Raw genomic sequence first — 18295 nt, 5'->3', positions numbered from 1 at the left:
TGATCATTATTTCTGTTAATATTGTGTTGGTTAACACTGTTTTACTTAAGCAAAGAGAAGGGGCCAGCACAGCCTCTGCTGGCTCTTGGGCCACTCTGTGGCTCTGCCCAGCACAGCATTGGCATTGCCCAAGGGACATGGCCCCAGAACTGCACCAACTGCTCACCCAGAGCCTAGGAGAGAAGATACTAAGGGTGGGATGTTTTTCTGTCACCCTCGGTGACCTGAGGGTGACAGAACCAAACCCTTCTTGTGGCTGAACACGGTCATGCCCCTGAGCCTCAGGATCAAGCAGCCTAAAGTCCCCTCCAGCTCCCCTCCAGCCAGCATCCCTCCCTGCCACTTGGTTTGCAAACCAAACCAACCAGAAAAACCCACCCCAAACCCCCTCTGTGCTTCCATGCACCCAGAGGGTGAACCAGACCCAAAGAAAGCCCTGAACAGCTGTGAAGGTACTTGATCTTTTATTATTAACAGCAGGTAAATATAAGATGCTGCCAGGCTAGAAGGGGCAGGGCCATGCCTCTGGGCCAGGCCAAGAGGTGGGACAGGGAGAAGCTGGCAGTGGGAGGGCAGAGGGGCTGGGATGCTATGGGAGATGGAGCAGCTCCCCCAGCCCCACAGCTCCTGCCCAGGCAGCCCAGCAGAACAGAGCCTTCACCCCACAGCTGCCAAAGGGGACTATTTTGGGGTTACAAAATGAACAAACAAAAGCCATCTATAGGTATTTACAGTGTCCCCACTCCCACAGCTGGCTCTGGAAGCAAGTTGGGGCTCTGGGTGCTCCTGACCCCCCTGAGCTGGGTGTGCAGGGCAGAGCCCCAGCTGGTGGGTCCATCCTCAGCTTTAAGCAGCAGCACCTGGGGGGCTGCCAGAGCTGTGCTCCCAGCCCCCTTGTACAGCAGGATCTCTGCTGGCCATCCAAGGGGAAGAAGAGGGTCCTGAGAGCCAGGACATTCCCAGGGGACACGCACCCCCTCCAGCAGGACATCCACATCCTGCTGGGACTTTGTGCCGGCAGCAGCAAGGCCAGCGCTGCACCGGGTCTGGGGCTCTTGCTCCTCATCTTGAGCTAAAAAAAACCTCATGAGGAGGACCACGTCTGGGCCAGCTCCTCATCTGTGGGCAGGAGGAATCCTCCCCCCTCCCCCTAGGAAGGGAAACCAGAAGCAAGTGTAGAGGAAAGACAAGGAGGGTGGGTTCTGGCCTGGGGATCGATCTACGATCCACCGTTTAAAAAAAAAAAAAAAAAAAAAAAAAAAACAGCTAGAAACAAAACCCATCATTTACTCTGATTTGTACAAAATAACAATAATAACAATAAAAATAATAATAAAAGGTGCTGGTGGCCCCTGGCTCGCCGTGCCCCGCTGTGGCAAGGAGGGGGGGCTCAGTAGGCAAAGATGACGTGGTAGGTGACTTGGTGCCCATTGTCCCAGGCATAGAGCAGGCGGTCCTTGGGGTTGTAGTCTATCTGGGTGGTGTAGGCATACTCGTTCTCAAAGAGCAGCCTGGGGATGATCTGGGTGTTGGTGTGGGTGTCGAAGGCGTAGGAGATGTTGGCGTTCCTCTTGTTGTAGCTGTCGACGGCGTAGAGGACCCCGCAGATGACAAAGCAGTTCCCGTAGAAGTTCTTCCTCAGCCCCGTCCTCCACGTCGTCTCCTTCTGGGTGCTGAGGTCGGCTGCGTTCAGCTTGCTCAGCACAATCACCTCCTGGCTGGAGCCCTCGTAGCTGATGGCGGGGTAGATGACCCAGAGGCCGTTCTCGTCCACCGCGAAGTCGACGTCGGAATGGCCGCGCCACCGCCACGGCGTCGACTCCTCGTAGGCCACGTCGTGCAGCATGGCCCAGGCCGCCACGTACCTCTGCTTCAGGTCGTACTTGATGATGTTCCGGGTGAAGGCCCGGTTGTAGTAGAAGGAGCCGTTGTAGACCACGTGCCCCGTCCCGATCCAGCTGTACGGGAGCTTGAAGGAGTTACTCCAACGCCCTGTGGGGCAAAGACACCTTTGTGGTGAGGCTTTGGGACTTTGGGGTTGGGAGCCAAGCTGCAGCAGCACCCAAACCACCCTCTGCCCCCAGTGCCTCCTGCTCGCCACTGGGATGGTGACGAGCACCTCCAGAGCCACCACGGGTGGGTGCTGGTGCTTTAAGAGGGGAGCAGAGCATCCCCCGGACTTGGGGACCCTCCGTGGACCAGCCCACGTGGTGCCAGGGATGGTGCCAGCCCACCTTGCTTGAAGTTGTCAAGGTTCCTGAATTCCACCAGCGTGTTCCCGTAGTAGTAGTTGGTGACGTAGATCCTCTCCTCCCGGGCCAGGGGATCCTTCATCCAGGCCCCCTCGTTTCGCCCGTAGGTGTTCTGGGTGGTGGGCCCCGAGATGGTGGAGAGGGTGTCCTTGCAGCGCCCTGGGTGGGCAGAGAAAGGGCTCACACAGCCCAGGGCAGAGAAAGGGCTCACAAAACCCAGTGCAGGGCAGAGAAAGGGCTCACACAGCCCAGTGCAGGGCAGAGAAAGGGCTCACAAAGCCCAGTGCAGGGCAGAGAAAGGGCTCACAAAGCCCAGTGCAGGGCAGAGAAAGGGCTCACAAAGCCCAGGTCCCACCCAGCACCATCCCACCCAGCTCAGTATCACGAGGCTGATGCTGCCCTCACCTCCCCACAGCCTCAGTGTCCCTGTCCCAGCTGAAGCTGCTGCCTGCCCTACTAACCCTATTTAGGTCAGTCATTAGGAAGAGATTTCTTATTGTGGGGGTGGTGAGACACTGGCACAGTGGAAGTTGTGGATAACCCCATCCCTGGAAGTGTTCAATCCAGGTTGGATGGGGCTTGGAGCAACCTGGGCTGGTGGGAGGTGTCCCTGCCCATGCAGGGGGTTGGAACTGAATGAGCTTTAAGGTCCCTTCCAACCCAAACCATTCTATGATTCTATCCCAAGTCTATCTCCAGTGAGGCCTCTTCCTTCCCTTAGGTTCTGGAGTCAACAAGTAAGTAACCCTGGTGTAAACCCGGTGTTTCCAGCCAGTAGCTCCACACCACCTCTCCCCCTGAGCAAACGTGAGTGTCGTGCACTGAGCAGCTCTCGGTGCAGGACCTGCAGGCACTCACCAATGATGTTCCTGATGTCCTCCTCCTCCAGGCTCTGCCTGGGGGTGCTGGAGCTGCCCAATGTTTCAGGAGTGCTCCCCTGTCCCCAGGCTCCTGGGCTGCTCTCCAGGGCAGAGCTGTTCCCCGTGTCCCACGAGGTCCCGGCGCTGGTGACAGTGACACTAGGGACAGTGGCTGAGGGCAGGCTCTCCGAGGACGTGGCCACCACTGTGCTGGCCGAGGCTACTCCTGGTTGCTGAAGGGTCCCCTCCTCCCCCAGTCCCACCGGGGTGGTCGGAGTCTCCATGGCAGGAGTCAGCTGGAGGGGCTCTGGCAGGGAGGTGACAGGGGACGTGGTTGTCACCGCAGCATCGCTGTCCGGCAGGCTCTGGGGGTCACTGCTGGGGGTGGGTGGCCATCCCACTGGGGAGGGTTTCCTCACGCTCTCACTGGCCTGGCTGCTGGGTCTCAGGAGTTGGTCCTCGATCAGCAGATCCACCGTGGTGTCCCCACTGAACAGTTCATCAGCTGCCAAACACAGGCACCGGTGTCAGACCCACAGCTGAGCCCCCCCCGGCACTCTCCCCACCACCCCACTTCTCCAGGCTGTCCTCCTCTACTAAATCCACCTGGTTTCCTGCTTGATTTCCAGCATGACTACAGGGGCAGGCAGACCAGTACATGATAAACCCTATTTACTTTTGGATAGGTGGTGTCCTGCTGGGTGTTTTCATAGAATCCTAGAATGGGCTGGGTTGGAAGGGACCTCAGAGCTCATCAAGTCCAACCCTTGATCCACTCCCACTGCAGTTCCCAGCCCATGGCACTGAGTGCCACATCCAGGCTCTTTTGAAATATCTCCAGGGATGGAGAATCCACCCCTTCCCTGGGCAGCCCATTCCAATGCCTGATCACCCTCTCCAGAAAGAAATTCTTTCTCATGTCCAACCTAAACCTCCCCTGGCACAACTTGAGACCTCTTGTGCCCTCTTGTCTTGCTGAGAGTTGCCTGGGAAAAGAGACCAACCCCCCCCTGGCTCCAACCTCCTTTCAGGGAGTTGGAGAGAGTGATGAGGTCTCCCCTGAGCCTCCTCTTCTCCAGCCTCAACACCCCCAGCTCCCTCAGCCTCTCCTCAGAGGATCTGTGCTCCAGTCCCTTCCCCAGCCCAGTTGCCTCCTTTGGACCTGCTCCAGCACCTCAATCTCCTTCCTGAGCTGAGGGGCCCAGAACTGGACACAGGACTCAAGCTGTGGCCTCCCCAGGGCTGAGCACAGGGGCAGAATCCCTTCCCTGGACCTGCTGGCCACGCTCTTCCTGAGCCAGCCCAGGATGCCATTGGCCTTCTTGGCTACCTGGGCACACTGCTGCCTCCTCTTCAGCTTCCTGGCAATCCAGACTCCCAGGTCCCTCTCTGTCTGGCTGCTCTCTGCTTTCAACTGGGCAGTCACCCATTTCCTTAGCAACCAGGGATTTTCTGTGGAATCACCCCCCAGGCAGGGTGGGGAGGTACCACCCATCTCACCTTCTCCTTCCTCCAAGCCCTCCTCCCCGTGGTGACCCCGTGCTCTTTTCCCAAGGGATGATTGAGGCAGGACTTGGGGGGGCAGCAGTGGTTTTATCTATGGGATGCAGCCACCCATCCTGCAGGACACAAACCCAACTCACGCTGCTCCTCGATGTCGTTCTCTGACTCTGTGGACTGAGCTTTGTAGTAGGTGACACCTCGGATGATGGTGGGCTTGGAAGGGGGTCGGCTCCTCACATGGAGCTGCCTCTGGAAGAGCTGCTTGGGCTTCTCCTCCTCCTCTGGAGAGAGAAGGGACTCAACAGAATTGATCTGCTGGGAGATGGTTTCGTCCTTCAGGAATCTTTCCTCGTATTTGCCCTAGAAGAGATGCAGGGAGTTGTCGTGGGGCTGGCCACGTTTTGGGGGGCAGGCTGGCCAGCCAAGTGCTAGGTGGAACACTCTTTCCTCCCTCCTTTCCCATGGTCACCCTCCATCCCTTCTATCATGGGAAACCACGAGAGGGGATGGGATGACACCACACAGCCCAGTGATGCCTCTTTGTCACCTTGGTGCCACCCTGCACACCTGGGGCTGTGGGATGCAGGAGGGGGGGGGACCCCAGGGTGGCATTAGCACTGCCACCACTTGCTTCTGGGCACCTCCTTGCATTCCAGGGTCCAGCACAGAGAGAGAAAAAAAAGCAGAGAGGCTGAAAGTGGAGCTGAAACCCCCTTCCCTGGGGCAGAGACCAAGCAGGAACCCTGTGCAGAGGCAGCAAGCAGCTGCTGCAGCTCATGCCTGAAGGATTTCATCTCATTAAAGGAAATGGGAAAGACAGCCCCAAAGTTGAAGCAGTGCCCAGTTGGCTGAGAGGGACGGGCTCAGGGTTCCTCAGGCAGCCCTGCAGCAATTACCAGGGAGAGAGAAGGGGAATGAGGAAAGTTGGGAAATGAGGTCACTCGAGGTAATAAAAAAACCCCCAGGCTTTGCTCTCCTGCCTGAGCAGGGCTGGCTCCTCTCCAGCAGGTAGCAGAGCCCCGAAAGGCAGCACAGAAACCCGGGGGCAGGGGATGTCACCACCTTGGGCAGACCCCACAGGGCCCCCCGTGGGCTGGATGCAGGAGCCTGAGGGACGTGCAAACTTTCTGGTCAGGCAGAGGGGCTGGCTGAGGAGGAGCAGTTCCTGGGAAATGAGGAGCAATTCCAGGCTGGCCCTTCCACCAAACCCCCAGGCCCTGCTAATCAAAGGCTCTGAGTTTCCCACTTTCCCACCATGACCTCACTCTTTCCGAGCAGCACAGCCGCTGCTGACCTCAAAAACCAACATGGGAAAGGGAAAAGGGAGGGGGGAGGGGAGGAGAGGTCCAAGGAGCAGCCTCCTCCTCCTCCTGGTTCCTCCTCCATCCCTCCAGCATCTGGGCTGAGCCGACGGGAGCAAGCTGGAAAGGTGTAGAAACAGCCAAGTTGAGAAGAAAATAATTCCCTGGGCCAGCCACCATGGAGAAGTGGCTTCTGGAGTGGCTTCTGGAGTGGCTACTGGAGTGGCTTCTGCCCTTGTGCTGTGCATCCTGCCTGGGGCAGCCCTACCTCGGTGTGGGTGTAGGCTGCCTCAGCATCCCTCTGCAGTGAGCTCTCAATGTCAGCAAGGCTGTTGGTGATGAGGTTGGAGCAGTTCTTCCTCAGCTTGTTCTGGGCATCCTCAGGACCCTCCTCCACGTTGGCTCCTTCCCCGTGGCCTTCCTGCATGGAGTTCCTGGACATGCCCTAGGAAAGCAAGCGAGGAGACTTTATCCCATGTAAAGGCAAAGGATGCTGCACGGCCCCCAGAACACAGCCCCCACCTCTGTGTTCCCATCCTAGGGACACAAGGGTCTTCCCCGTGGCACTTCAGCTACTGGGAAGGTATCTCTGAGCCCGGGGAGATTCAGAAACCCCATCCCTGGGGTGCCACAAGGGAACCCTCAAGGTTCTTCCAACACCCATCTTCAGCCATGCTCACCACCTCATAGCAGGAAGATGAAAAGCTAAACCATCTTAAAAAAAAAAAATCTAAAGAAAAACCACCTAAAACCTTAGCCTTGTGTCCTTTGTGGCAGCAAGTTCATCTCCCATTTATTAATCCCACTTTCCTTGCAGTGTCGTGTCCTGCCTGGCTGCTGCCCACCTAAATTCTGAGGCTGGCATCTCACTTGTCTGGTTTTTGTCCCCCTGCCTAACCACTCAGGGACTGCTTCTCTGCTCCCACAGGAAAAGAGGGAGAAGATGGAGAGAGGAAGAGAGTCCCTGGGCCTCCGAGAGCTGTCCTGGCACAGGGGGAGAGCTGTGTCTGGCTGCAGCCCACCAGGGCACACAGACCCCCCCTTTGCCCTTCCCAGTCCCCAAAGCAGAGGCCCCCCTTGTCCCCAAGGGCTTCTTCAGTCTCTGCTCATCACCCCTTGGTCTTTTACAGCTGAACTGGCAACTGCTTTGAGCAGGTACCACACCAATCAAAAACGTTTTTGTACAGAGGCTGGGGACAGCTCTCCTTGATCCTTCAGTTCCCATCTGTCCTGTCATTAATTTCTCCTAAAGCCCCTTGTGATCCCCATCTGTGACCTCAAATTTGCCAGCTGATGCAGCAGCTGCAGGATAAAGACAGAGCAGGAGAGCTGCATCCTTAGGGAAGGTGACAGCTCTGTTTTTGAGGGTTCTTGCTCTTGACCAACAAACACACTCTTATACTGAAACTATCCTGCAACACCTCAGCTCCTCAAAAATACCAGCCTGAGCTCAACATGGATATCAGCATCCCTGCATGGATATCTGAGCTCCCAGTTTTTACTCAGGAGTTGTAAGTCACAGCATTTTCGTGCAATTTGAAGGCTGGGCCCAAGAAGGCAGGGATTTTTCAGGAGGTATTTTTCTGTAGTAGGAAAAGGAAAAGGGGATCTCATCCTGGGAACAGTGCAAAAGCAGAAGCACCTTCGACACCCTCCTCCTTTTGGGTGGATGTCTGCTTCCGACAGCCTGGTGCCCTTATCACTTATTTTGTGTATTTTTTGGCTCATGACCTGCTTGGGGATAAAATCAGTGGGGAGGCACCATCAAAGCCTGGCCTGAGATGCTGTTTGAGGCTGTTCAGCTACTTTGGCAGGGAGCAGCTGCCAAAAATTCACCCGCCTGGGAGGCCCATACTTTGAAGCCCTGCCAGGCTCTTGTTCAGCATCTCAGCTGTCCCTTCTAGCAGCTCCCTTGGCCTCTGCAGTGTGTGATCCTCCCCCTCTCAACGGGACTTTCTGTGCTCAGCCAGCAGCAGGAAGCATTTTACACCTGCTGCCTGCACCCCAGTGCCACTGGGGAATCTCCCATCCCTCCCAGACCTCTCCTCTCCTTCTCCATCCTCTCCAAGTGATTGTTATGTGATTCTGCAGCCCCACTTCTGGGGAAAATCTGTATTTTTCCCTCGTACACCTTCACTGCTCCATCTCTGACCAAAATACTCCAGCCAGAGCTCTCTGTTCCTCTGCCTTCCTGCAAGCAGAGCATCCCTGCTGCGTCCTGATGTACTCAGAGCAGTTCTACCAGCACAGCCTGTGCTGGAACCAGTGGCAGACAGGGCCCTCTGATATGGAAGAAGAGTGGTGGTGATACCTGGACGTGAAGTAATCACTGGTGTCATCTGTCAGTCCCCAAAAACCTACCCCACCTTCGAGCAGCAGCAAGGTTTTTGGGGAACCTGCACTTCCCACTCACTGCCCTGGGTCCATTCTGAGGTGACAATGTCTAAAAGCACCATTTTTAGTCAGAAGAATTAATGAATGATATCCATAAAAGAAACAAAAAAAAAGGGTTGTCCCTCCTTCCATCATCCCCAACCCACCAGCTGGGGATGTTAATCCCCAACCCCTCAGTCTCTCCTGATGCTCAGGGTGCTGCAGGGCTCACCCCATCATTAAACCTGTGGCTAACAGACTCCTGGCTACCAGTGCCACAGAAATGAAGGTCCCTAACAGGGCTTGGTGACACAGGGCTGGTGACACAGGGGTTGGTGACACAGGGGTTGGTGACACAGCTCCCACTTCCCTCTCCCCCAGTTAGCAAAGACCCAGCAATAGATCCAACTAACTGGAGAGTTACTGCAGAGTATCCTAAACTGGACAGCACACTGAAGAGTATTCCAAACTATAGGAAGAGGGTGGGATTGCAAACAAAAATGTACTTGCTTTGTTATTCCTAGACCTCAAAACCTCTTTTCTTTCTTTTGGGTCAGCCAGGGTGCTTGGAAACCCAGAGGCCCCCAGGCAAGAGCATTTCCCTCAGCTGTCTCCTTCCTGCCCCTGGGATGGAGCATGCCTTTCCTTTCCCTTTCCCTTTCCCTTTCCCTTTCCCTTTCCCTTTCCCTTTCCCTTTCCCTTTCCTTTCCCTTTTCCTTCCCTTCCCTTCCCTTTTTCCCTACCCTTCCCTTCCCTTTTTCCCTTCCCTTCCCTTCCCTTTTTCCCTTCCCTTCCCTTTTTCCCTCCCCTTCCCTTCCCTTTTTCCCTACCCTTCCCTTCCCTTCCCTTCCCTTCCCTTCTTCCCTTCCCTTCCCTTCCCTTCCCTTCCCTTCCCTTCCCTTCCCTTCCCTTCCCTTCCCTTCCCTTCCCTTCCCTTCCCTTCCCTTCCCTTCCCTTCCCTTCCCTTCCCTTCCCTTCTTCCCTTCCCTTCCCTTCCCTTCCCTTCCCTTCCCTTCCCTTCCCTTCCCTTTTTCCCTACCCTTCCCTTCCCTTTTTCCCTTCCCTTTTTCCCTTCCCTTCCCTCTCCTTCCCTCTCCTTCCCTCCCCTTCCCGTAACAATTTGCAAGTGGAATTTTGGCTTTATAAATCATGGCCTCTCTACTCCTGGCTGCAGACGAACAGGATTGCTCCACTCTGAGAAGAATGTGGATTTACTGTCCCAGATAGGGACCACGGGAGAAAAACTCCAGTATTTAAGCTGCCAACCTGTTGCTACGTAGCTGAGTGCAGCTTAATAAACTGCAGCCCCCCCCTCTCTGCTAGCCAGAGAAATATTAAACTGCCTGGAAGTTAAAATTATTTCATTGAAAGTCTGCTTTTTAAAAAAAGCAGCTAAATACTTTATCTGTATTTTTAGCAGTGCTGAGGGTTCATCTCTTTTTAAACACGGGCCAAGATGTAACTTGGTCCTTAAGGAATTTTGGCTACCAGCATGTCCTGGCACTGGCCCTGGATCCTGCTCCTCCCCATCAAGCAGCAGAAAAGAACCTGGTTGAGAGCTAATAAGGAAAAGAGAAAATTTAACAGCAGGTCCTTGGGACCCAAAGAAGATGCTGGTCCTGGTGAGGCCACAGCTGGGATCCTGCACCCAGTTTGGGCCACAAGGGGTGAAGAAAACTGGAGAAGACACGAGGAGGGTGATGGGGTGGTGATTCCCTGGTCACTGCCTGTGAAGAAGGATGGAGATCTGGTTTGGGAAGTCTGTTTTGGTCTGGTTTAGAGAGGGTCGCCTGGTCTGAGGTAGGTTCAGCCAAAGCATTAATCAACATTTCTTCCCAAAGGAACAAAAGGCTCTGAACACACCAAGGGTATAAAATACTTGATTTCAGGCAAATCCCACTGAAGGCAGCCCCGTGAAAAGGAGCAGGACCCATCTTACCTCCTCAAGCTTTTCCACCCGACCCACCAGCTTGGTTGTCACTGAGTGGAGCTTCAGAAGGTCCAAGCCATAAAAAGCACTTTCCAGCATCTCCACAATAGAGGAAAGCTGCAAGGCAAAGGGAACACATCCCAGTCAGAGGCAGGGCCTGCAAAGCACATGGTTCCTACGTGCCAAAAAATCAAGGGCCATGCACAGAATCTTGAGCACAAGAAGTTCATGAAAAGGGAAGAAAGTTCATTAAAAAGGAAGATTCCTTTCTCCAGCCCTGCTGCAGCCAGGAGCCCAGCAGGCAGAGCTCCAGGGGTTCCAGAGCATTATTTTGGGTGCTGGGAATTAGTGAGCAGAGCAAGGAGGAGCAGTGCTCTCCTTCCCAGCTCTGGGCAACTTCTCTCACACTCCCAAGGGCTTGGCAATCCCACCAGGAGACAAAAGAGGCAACAAGTGAGCAGCAGCTCACATAAAAGTGGCTTTGACATCAGACTCTGAGTTCATGCCATCCCACGGTTCATGTTTGGGCTTTTTCGTTTTGATTTTTTTTTTTTTTTTCCTGGAACAAGAAGAAACTTGTTAAAAAGTTTTTAAAACATTCACAAACGCAGAGGTGAAGAACAGAAGTTCAGTGCCAGTCTGGTAAGAGTTTCCTTCCCCAGAGAACAATTTTCCCAGAGGGATGCTGCCTTCTCCCCCCCCCATTTTGGACATACTCTCACCTCCTTCCCACAGAGGGGCTGCAATACCCTTGTCCTGCCCAGCACCAGCCCCTTTTCCCCCCCAATCCTGGGGATGCAGACAGCAATACCCTGGTCCTGCCTTCCCTCCAGTCCCTGCAGAGAATCCCTGGGACATTCCCTGCTTCTGCTCCCTCCAGTCTCCATGTCCCACCATGGACACTGTGGCACTGTCAGACCTTATAACCCCAACAGGATTCCCAAGGCATGGGAATTACTTCTCCCAGCAGCTCCAGACTGATCAGCAGAGCCCCACAACCATGGCAGAAGGGGAGGCAACACCCTTGGAGCTTCCACCCTGGCCTCTGAAATCTCCCTCTGGAGCTGATGGCAAAGGAAAGGCCCAGATAAAAAAAGGCAACATGAAGGAACAAGGATTGTTTTATGGCTCTGCATCCACTTTTCACTGAGAGTTGGACAGACACAAGCAATGCAACAAACACACCCTGCCAGAAAGCCTCCAGAGACCTGAGCTTTCCCTCCAGGCTGGGTAAATTCCATCAACGTGCAAAGATTTCAGACTTTATTCATCCCCTTCCAAAGCTTCCAGAACACAGATTCCTTACCCAAACCCTGCACGCACCTGGGACACCCAAAACATGCTGCAAGTTGACAAAAACAGATCTTAGATTTAGCTATCCCACTGCCAACACCAAGTTGACCCTCTCAAAAGACTGCACCAATGCACAGACCAACAAGACCAAAAGGACCAAAAAGACCAAAAGGACCAAAAAGACCAAAAAGACCAAAAGGACCAAAAGGACCAAAAGGACCAAAAGGACCAAAAAGACCAAAAAGACCAAAAAGACTAAAAGGACCAAAAGGACCAAAAGGACCAAAAGGACCGAAAGGACCAAAAAGATGAAAAAGACCAAAAGCACCAAAAGGACCAAAAAGACCAAAAGGACCAAAAGGACCAAAAAGACCAAAAAGACCAAAAAGACTAAAAGGACCAAAAGGACCAAAAGGACCGAAAGGACCGAAAGGATCGAAAGGATCGAAAGGACCGAAAGGACCGAAAGGACCGAAAGGATCGAAAGGATCGAAAGGACCAAAAAGACCAAAAAGACCAAAAAGACGAAAAAGATGAAAAAGACCAAAAGGACCAAAAGGATCAAAAGGATCGAAAAGACCAAAAAGACTAAAAGGACCAAAAGGACCGAAAGGACCGAAAGGACCGAAAGGACCGAAAGGATCGAAAGGACCAAAAAGACCAAAAAGACCAAAAAGACGAAAAAGATGAAAAAGACCAAAAGGACCAAAAGGATCAAAAGGATCGAAAAGACCAAAAAGACCAAAAGGACCAAAAAGACCAAAAGGACCAAAAGGACCAAAAGGACCAAAAGGACCAAAAAGACCAAAAGGATCGAAAGGATCGAAAGGATCGAAAAGACCAAAAAGACCGAAAAGACCAAAAAGACCAAAAAGACCAAAAGGACCAAAAGGACCAAAAGGACCAAAAGGATTGAAAGGATTGAAAGGATTGAAAGGATTGAAAGGATCGAAAAGACCAAAAGGACCAAAAGGACCAAAAAGACGAAAAAAACAAAAAAGACCAAAAGGACCAAAAGGACCAAAAAGACCAAAAAGACCAAAAAGACAAAAAGGACCAAAAAGACCAAAAGGACCAAAAGGACCAAAAGGACCAAAAGGACCAAAAAGACCAAAAAGACCAAAAAGACCAAAAAGACAAAAAGGACCAAAAAGACCAAAAGGACCAAAAGGACCAAAAGGACCAAAAGGACCAAAAGGACCAAAAAGACCAAAAAGACCAAAAAGACCAAAAAGACAAAAAGGACCAAAAAGACCAAAAGGACCAAAAGGACCAAAAGGACCAAAAAGACCAAAAAGACCAAAAAGATGAAAAAGACCAAAAGGACCAAAAGGATCGAAAGGATCGAAAAGACCAAAAAGACCGAAAAGACCAAAAAGACCAAAAAGACCAAAAGGACCAAAAGGACCAAAAGGACCAAAAGGACCAAAAAACACCAAAAGGACCAAAAAAACACCAAAAATCACAAAAAAACACCAACATGCCCTTCCCTTCTTGGCTCTTACTGATCTGATGGTCCATGCATGGGACCTTGTTAAAGCCACAGATGGGACTGAAACCTTTTGATGCACAGCACAGCCATCCAGCTGAGTTAGGGTGCCCCAGGGGTACCTCCCTGCTGCCTGAGCTTCTCTGCTCCCATCCTGCCATTTCTTCAGGGATGCACCCTCCAACCCTCCCATTTTAAGGGAGGGCTCTCATGAGGACTTCCCAAGGCTCTCCCACATCTGGAGTGCTCAGAGTCTTTGGAATCACAGGCTGCCAAAGCACAACAGACACAAAGCATGACCCTGTGCCCTTCGCTTTGCTGGACCAAGCAAGAATAATGCTCATCAGAAGATCAAGAAGAGTGAAATCTCTGGGGCTGTTAGGAGTAATGAGGTGGCCTGGCCTGGCCCCATCCCTCCTGCCTCACCCCAAAATGAGGTGGGAGCTGCTCCTCATGAGTCACATGAAAACTAAAGCTCTGCCCTCTCCTGCCTCTTGGCTTCACATAGAATCATAGAATTATCCAGGTTGGAAAGGAGCTCTGGGATCATCCAGTCCAACCCTTGCTCCACTCCCCCCGTGGTTCCCAGCCCATGGCACTGAGTGCCACATTCAGTCTCTTCTTAAAAACCTCCAGGGATGGAGAATCCACCCCTTCCCTGGGCAGCCCATTCCAATGGCTGAGCACCCTCTCCAGAAAGAAATTCTTTCTCATGTCCAACCTAAACCTCCCCTGGCACAACTTGAGACCTCTTGTGCCCTCTTGTCTTGCTGAGAGTTGCCTGGGAAAAGAGCCCAACCCCCCCCTGGCTCCAACCTCCTTTCAGGGAGTTGGAGAGAGTGATGAGGTCTCCCCTGAGCCTCCTCTTCTCCAGCCTCAACACCCCCAGCTCCCTCAGCCTCTCCTCATAGGATCTGTGCTGGATCCCTTCACAGCCTCCTTGTTTCTCCTCCAGGATGTGGCTGTTCCCAGCTCCAGAAGGGACACTGCTGGGTGACAAGCTGACCTTGTTTTCACAGCTCCCAGGGTTTGACTTTCACAGCAAAGAAAAAAAAAAAAAGAAAAACAAACCCCATGTGAATATATTTGGATCAACCTTGTGAAACTGCCTGGCCGTGGATCCTTGCAAAATCAGCGGGAGAGCCAGGGCCAGTTCCTAGAGGACAAGTTTTCACACCACAGCTGGCTGGGAGCAGCTCCCCGGTGGGAAGAGGCATCAGGAGCCAAGGGAGCAGCTTGCCACACCACTCTGCTCCTCCTGGAGCCTCAGGGGCTGCCAAGAGGATGGGGAAAGAGTTGTGAGCTGCTGGTGGAGGAGCTCTGGCTGCCTCCAGGCAAGGGATGACAAGGGTGGCTTGGTCACCTCGGGGGATGTCCCCTCCACTAAGTGCAGATTGCTCACAGCTCCTCAAAGAGGCCGACTGGGACATCCTGGCTTGTGCTGCAGGCAAGAGACCACCAAACAACTCCAGCCTGGGACTCCTCCCTTCCCTGGAAAGATGGATTATCTGCCTCTGCCTGTTTATCTTCCTGGGCTGCAGGGGAGCCTGGACAAGAAGCTGCTGACTGTCTGCAGTCAGACAAGATGAAACACATCCTCGAGCTCCAAATAATTAGAACAAAACTATAACGCACACCTCCAGCCTTTCCAGCTGAGCTGGGACTCCAGGGTATGTCCCACCACCACCCAGACAAGTGCCACCAGCACCCAACCTTCTGCTCAGGGGATTCCACAGGGCTGGACAAAGCCAGAGGCCCTTTGGTGGAGGATTTCTTCTGCCCTAACCAGAAAACTCAGCAAGGTCTGATGCCAGCTCCTATCCCAGCAAAAATAAGCATCCAGTAAAAGGCACGTGTCCTTAGAACACACACTGTCCCATTTGGAAAAGAGAGAGATATTACTAAAGAGACAAAATATTATTCAGTACAGAAATGTCAGCATTCAGAACAACAAAACCCACCCTGCCATCAGCCAGCTGTGTAACACACCCTGACACTGACCTATCAGTGGCTTTTGGCCCACGGACACCACACCAGCTTTTCACTTGGGTCCTTGGGAACACCTTCCTGAGATGGGAGAGAGATCTGGCAGCTGCTGAGCAGAGCAGAGCCATCCCCCCGGGGACATTTAATGCTGGACAAAAGGCAGGGAGCAGCCCAGTCTCTCCTGAGCTTCCAGTGCAGGAAACCACAGCAGATCCCAGGCAGCATGGGATGAATTGAGTGAATCATCAGCTGCAGCTGTCTGAATCCATCCCTCAAGCTGAGCTGGATTTTTACACAAGGAGATGTTATAGAACAAAAAGTTTAGGAAAAAAAGGTGGGTGTATTTTGGATTTTTTTTAAGAAAAAGCTCAGAAAGAAAAGGCTTCAGGAGATCCCCTCCCCCTTCCCCAAAGAGCCCCAGGCCACTCTCCTACCTTCAAGTCGCTGCTGTCTGCCTCCCGCAGCTTCTTCAGCCTGAAGTCCCCCTCGCAGGGGTTGAGTGCCGAGGGGGGAGCCACGCAGGCACACTTGCAGCTGGGTCCTGACGTGATGGTTTCCACCGTGTAAAAGTCCTCTGCTTTGAAAGCACCTTCATTAATCCTTTGGCAGGCACCCCGGCCCAGGGGTCTGACCAGGCACTTGCACCGACAGTCGGAGCCTTCAGACACAGCCTTCACCTTGTCGTAATCACCTAAGAGCTGAGCACAGACGATCACAGATCACAGATCACCAGCAAACTTCTCCTCTGCCTGCCCAGCAAGGGGACACCCCGGACCTTAAGGTCTAAGCAAAGACACTTTGACCACCCTGAACCTCCAGGAAACTGTCCGGCTCTTCCAAAAATCCAAGAAGTTCTCTAGAGAGTGCAGAGCTCTCTGCTCCCTACCTAAAAGGGGAATAAAAAGTGGCTTCTTCCAACAGGGTGGGCTTTTTTTTTTTTTTTTTTTTTTTTTTTTATTCCACTTTGTGTAAAACAGACCTGGATGCTTGGAGCCTTAAATGCAAACCACATCCTACTCTCTTTTTAATGCTCTGTGTCCCTCAGACCCACTTGCCAGTCTGTAATGCAGGCAAACAAGGGAAGGGCTGGGCTGGAAGGGTGACAGAAAGCCACCCTACAAGCAGCATAACCTGGTGGGGAAACAGCCTTTCTGATCAGCCCCATACAATGCCAGGAATTTCCTTTGCTGAGATTTGCAGACGGCCTTTCTGAAAGCTCAAGCCCAAAAATAACTTTTGACGGTATGTTTCCAATAGGCTCCACGTTTCAGCCGTTTCCAAGGGCAGATAATAGCGTGCAGCCTGACCGGCCAGATCCGACAGAAACCTCCACCGCATCCTACTGGCAGGGGAAGAGCCTGGCTCCTGGATCCCTGCCCTCCGCACACAAAGAGCCTCCCCCGATTCCCCTCCCGAGGGAGCTCCGCATTTTCCGAGTTCCCCGAAGGAAACGATGGGATGGAGGCTGTGAACTGGTGGCCTTCGGGGTACTCACTGTACCCCCTCCCCCCGGGTCGACAAAATTCCCTGCAGCTGCGCTGGGCCAGCAGCGCCAATTAGCTCCGGGTGAGTGCACAGCATCACCCAGCACCGACCCAGCACCGCCCGGGCTGTGCACAGCATCACCCAGCACCACCAGTGAGCTCCGGGTGAGTGCACAGCATCACCCAGCACCAACCCAGCACCGCCCGGGCTGTGCACAGCATCACCCAGCACCACCAGTGAGCTCCGGGTGAGTGCACAGCATCACCCAGCACCACCAGTGAGCTCCGGGTGAGTGCACAGCATCACCCAGCACCAACCCAGCACCGCCCGGGCTGTGCACAGCATCACCCAGCACCACCAGTGAGCTCCGGGTGAGTGCACAGCATCACCCAGCACCGACCCAGCACCGCCCGGGCTGTGCACAGCATCACCCAGCACCACCAGTGAGCTCCGGGTGAGTGCACAGCATCACCCAGCACCGACCCAGCACCGCCCGGGCTGTGCACAGCATCACCCAGCACCACCAGTGAGCTCCGGGTGAGTGCACAGCATCACCCAGCACCGACCCAGCACCGCCCGGGCTGTGCACAGCATCACCCAGCACCACCAGTGAGCTCCGGGTGAGTGCACAGCATCACCCAGAACCAACCCAGCACCACCCGGGGACTCAGCACCTCCCGGGGTGTACACAGCATCACCCAGCACCAACCCAGCACCTCCTGGGGTGTGCACAGCACCAACCAGCACCTCCCGGGGTGTACACAGCATCACCCAGCACCAATCCAGCACCTCCTGCGGTGTGCACAGCATCACCCAGCACCACCGCGCATCTACACCCAGCACCACCCGAGGAGCGCAGAGGATTCCCCACCGCTGCCCAGCCCCACGCCACGGGTACCCAGCACACCAAGATACCCAGCAAGCATCCCCCCCTCCCGCACCCCGTGCCCCGCACCCTTCCGCAGGTACCTGGGAGAGGATGTTCTCCTGGTTGTCCGCCTCGTCCTGCAAGGGCTCCGCGGAGGGCCCGGCCGTGCCGGTATGGGGAGACCCGGCCGTGCCGGTGTGGGGGGGCCCGGCCGTCCCGGTGTGGGGGGGCCCGGCCGTCCCGGGGGGGGTGGTCGCAGCCCAGCAGCCGGCACCCATCGCGGCCAGGCAGAGCAGCAGCGGCAGCGGCCGAGCCATGGGCGGGATGCGGAGGGGGCCGGGATCTCCGCGGAGCCTCCGCTGTTCGCTCAGGTGCGGAGCGGAGGGTGCGGGCGGGGCCGGGCCGGGCTCCCGCCCCGCTTCTCCGTCCCTCCGCTCCTCCATGCCTCCCTCCATCCCTCCGCGGCGGGACGGGCCCCCGGGCGGGGCCGGGCGGGCTGCGGGGCGGGGCTGGAGCTCAGGCTGCCCCGAGCGGTGCTTTCCCCCCCCTTCCGCATCCCCGTTACCCGCCCGCAGCTCCCGCCGCCTCCGTGGGGAAGGGAGGAGAGCCCTGTCCCGGGAGAAGGATGCGGCCGGAGGCTGGAGGGGACTTGAGCATCATCGTCCCCAAGCAGGTTGCGGGGAGCTCCGGCTGCCCCCGGGGGGCTGTGGGGCTGCCCCAAAATACCCGCACTGCCCCCAGCAACCCTGACATCGCACCCCTGCGGTTTGCCAAGGAGCGGGTGGGGGGACGGAAAGCCATCCTCACCCCCTGCCTGGCCCCTTTCCAGCCTCCGGGAACAGCCTGGCTGTCACTCTCTGCCTGCTCTAGGTCACAGGAAAGCCACCCTCTACCCCACGCCCGTGGGTCCCCAGACACACAGCACGCACTGGGGCCATGTGAGGAGTGGATGTTT

General features: G+C 54.7%; 1 protein-coding gene across 2 annotated transcripts; it reads right to left on the bottom strand.

Moving 5' to 3' along the window:
- Nucleotides 1-1269: 1269 nt before the first annotated feature.
- On the bottom strand, nt 1270-17873 carry OLFML2B (olfactomedin like 2B). Of its 2 annotated transcripts, none has more exons than XM_071751299.1 (8): nt 17442-17873; nt 15422-15685; nt 10229-10336; nt 6185-6361; nt 4747-4975; nt 3111-3617; nt 2235-2411; nt 1270-1992 (listed from the first exon to the last, which is right to left on the bottom strand). In XM_071751299.1, exons 1-8 carry the CDS (start codon nt 17793-17795, stop codon nt 1391-1393), a joined length of 2418 nt encoding a protein of 805 aa, XP_071607400.1. In that variant the 5' UTR covers nt 17796-17873; the 3' UTR covers nt 1270-1390. The 2 variants fall into 2 exon arrangements, with proteins under 2 accessions (XP_071607400.1, XP_071607398.1); XM_071751297.1 differs by having other exon boundaries at nt 4756-4975; nt 17442-17810.
- Between the last annotated feature and the right edge of the window lie 422 nt (nt 17874-18295).

This window comes from Heliangelus exortis, chromosome 8, assembly GCF_036169615.1.
Source record: "Heliangelus exortis chromosome 8, bHelExo1.hap1, whole genome shotgun sequence".
In the NCBI taxonomy this organism is placed as follows: domain Eukaryota; kingdom Metazoa; phylum Chordata; class Aves; order Apodiformes; family Trochilidae; genus Heliangelus; species Heliangelus exortis.
Note: the sequence above shows the minus strand (reverse complement) of the source record. Positions and strands in the feature narration are given on the sequence as shown.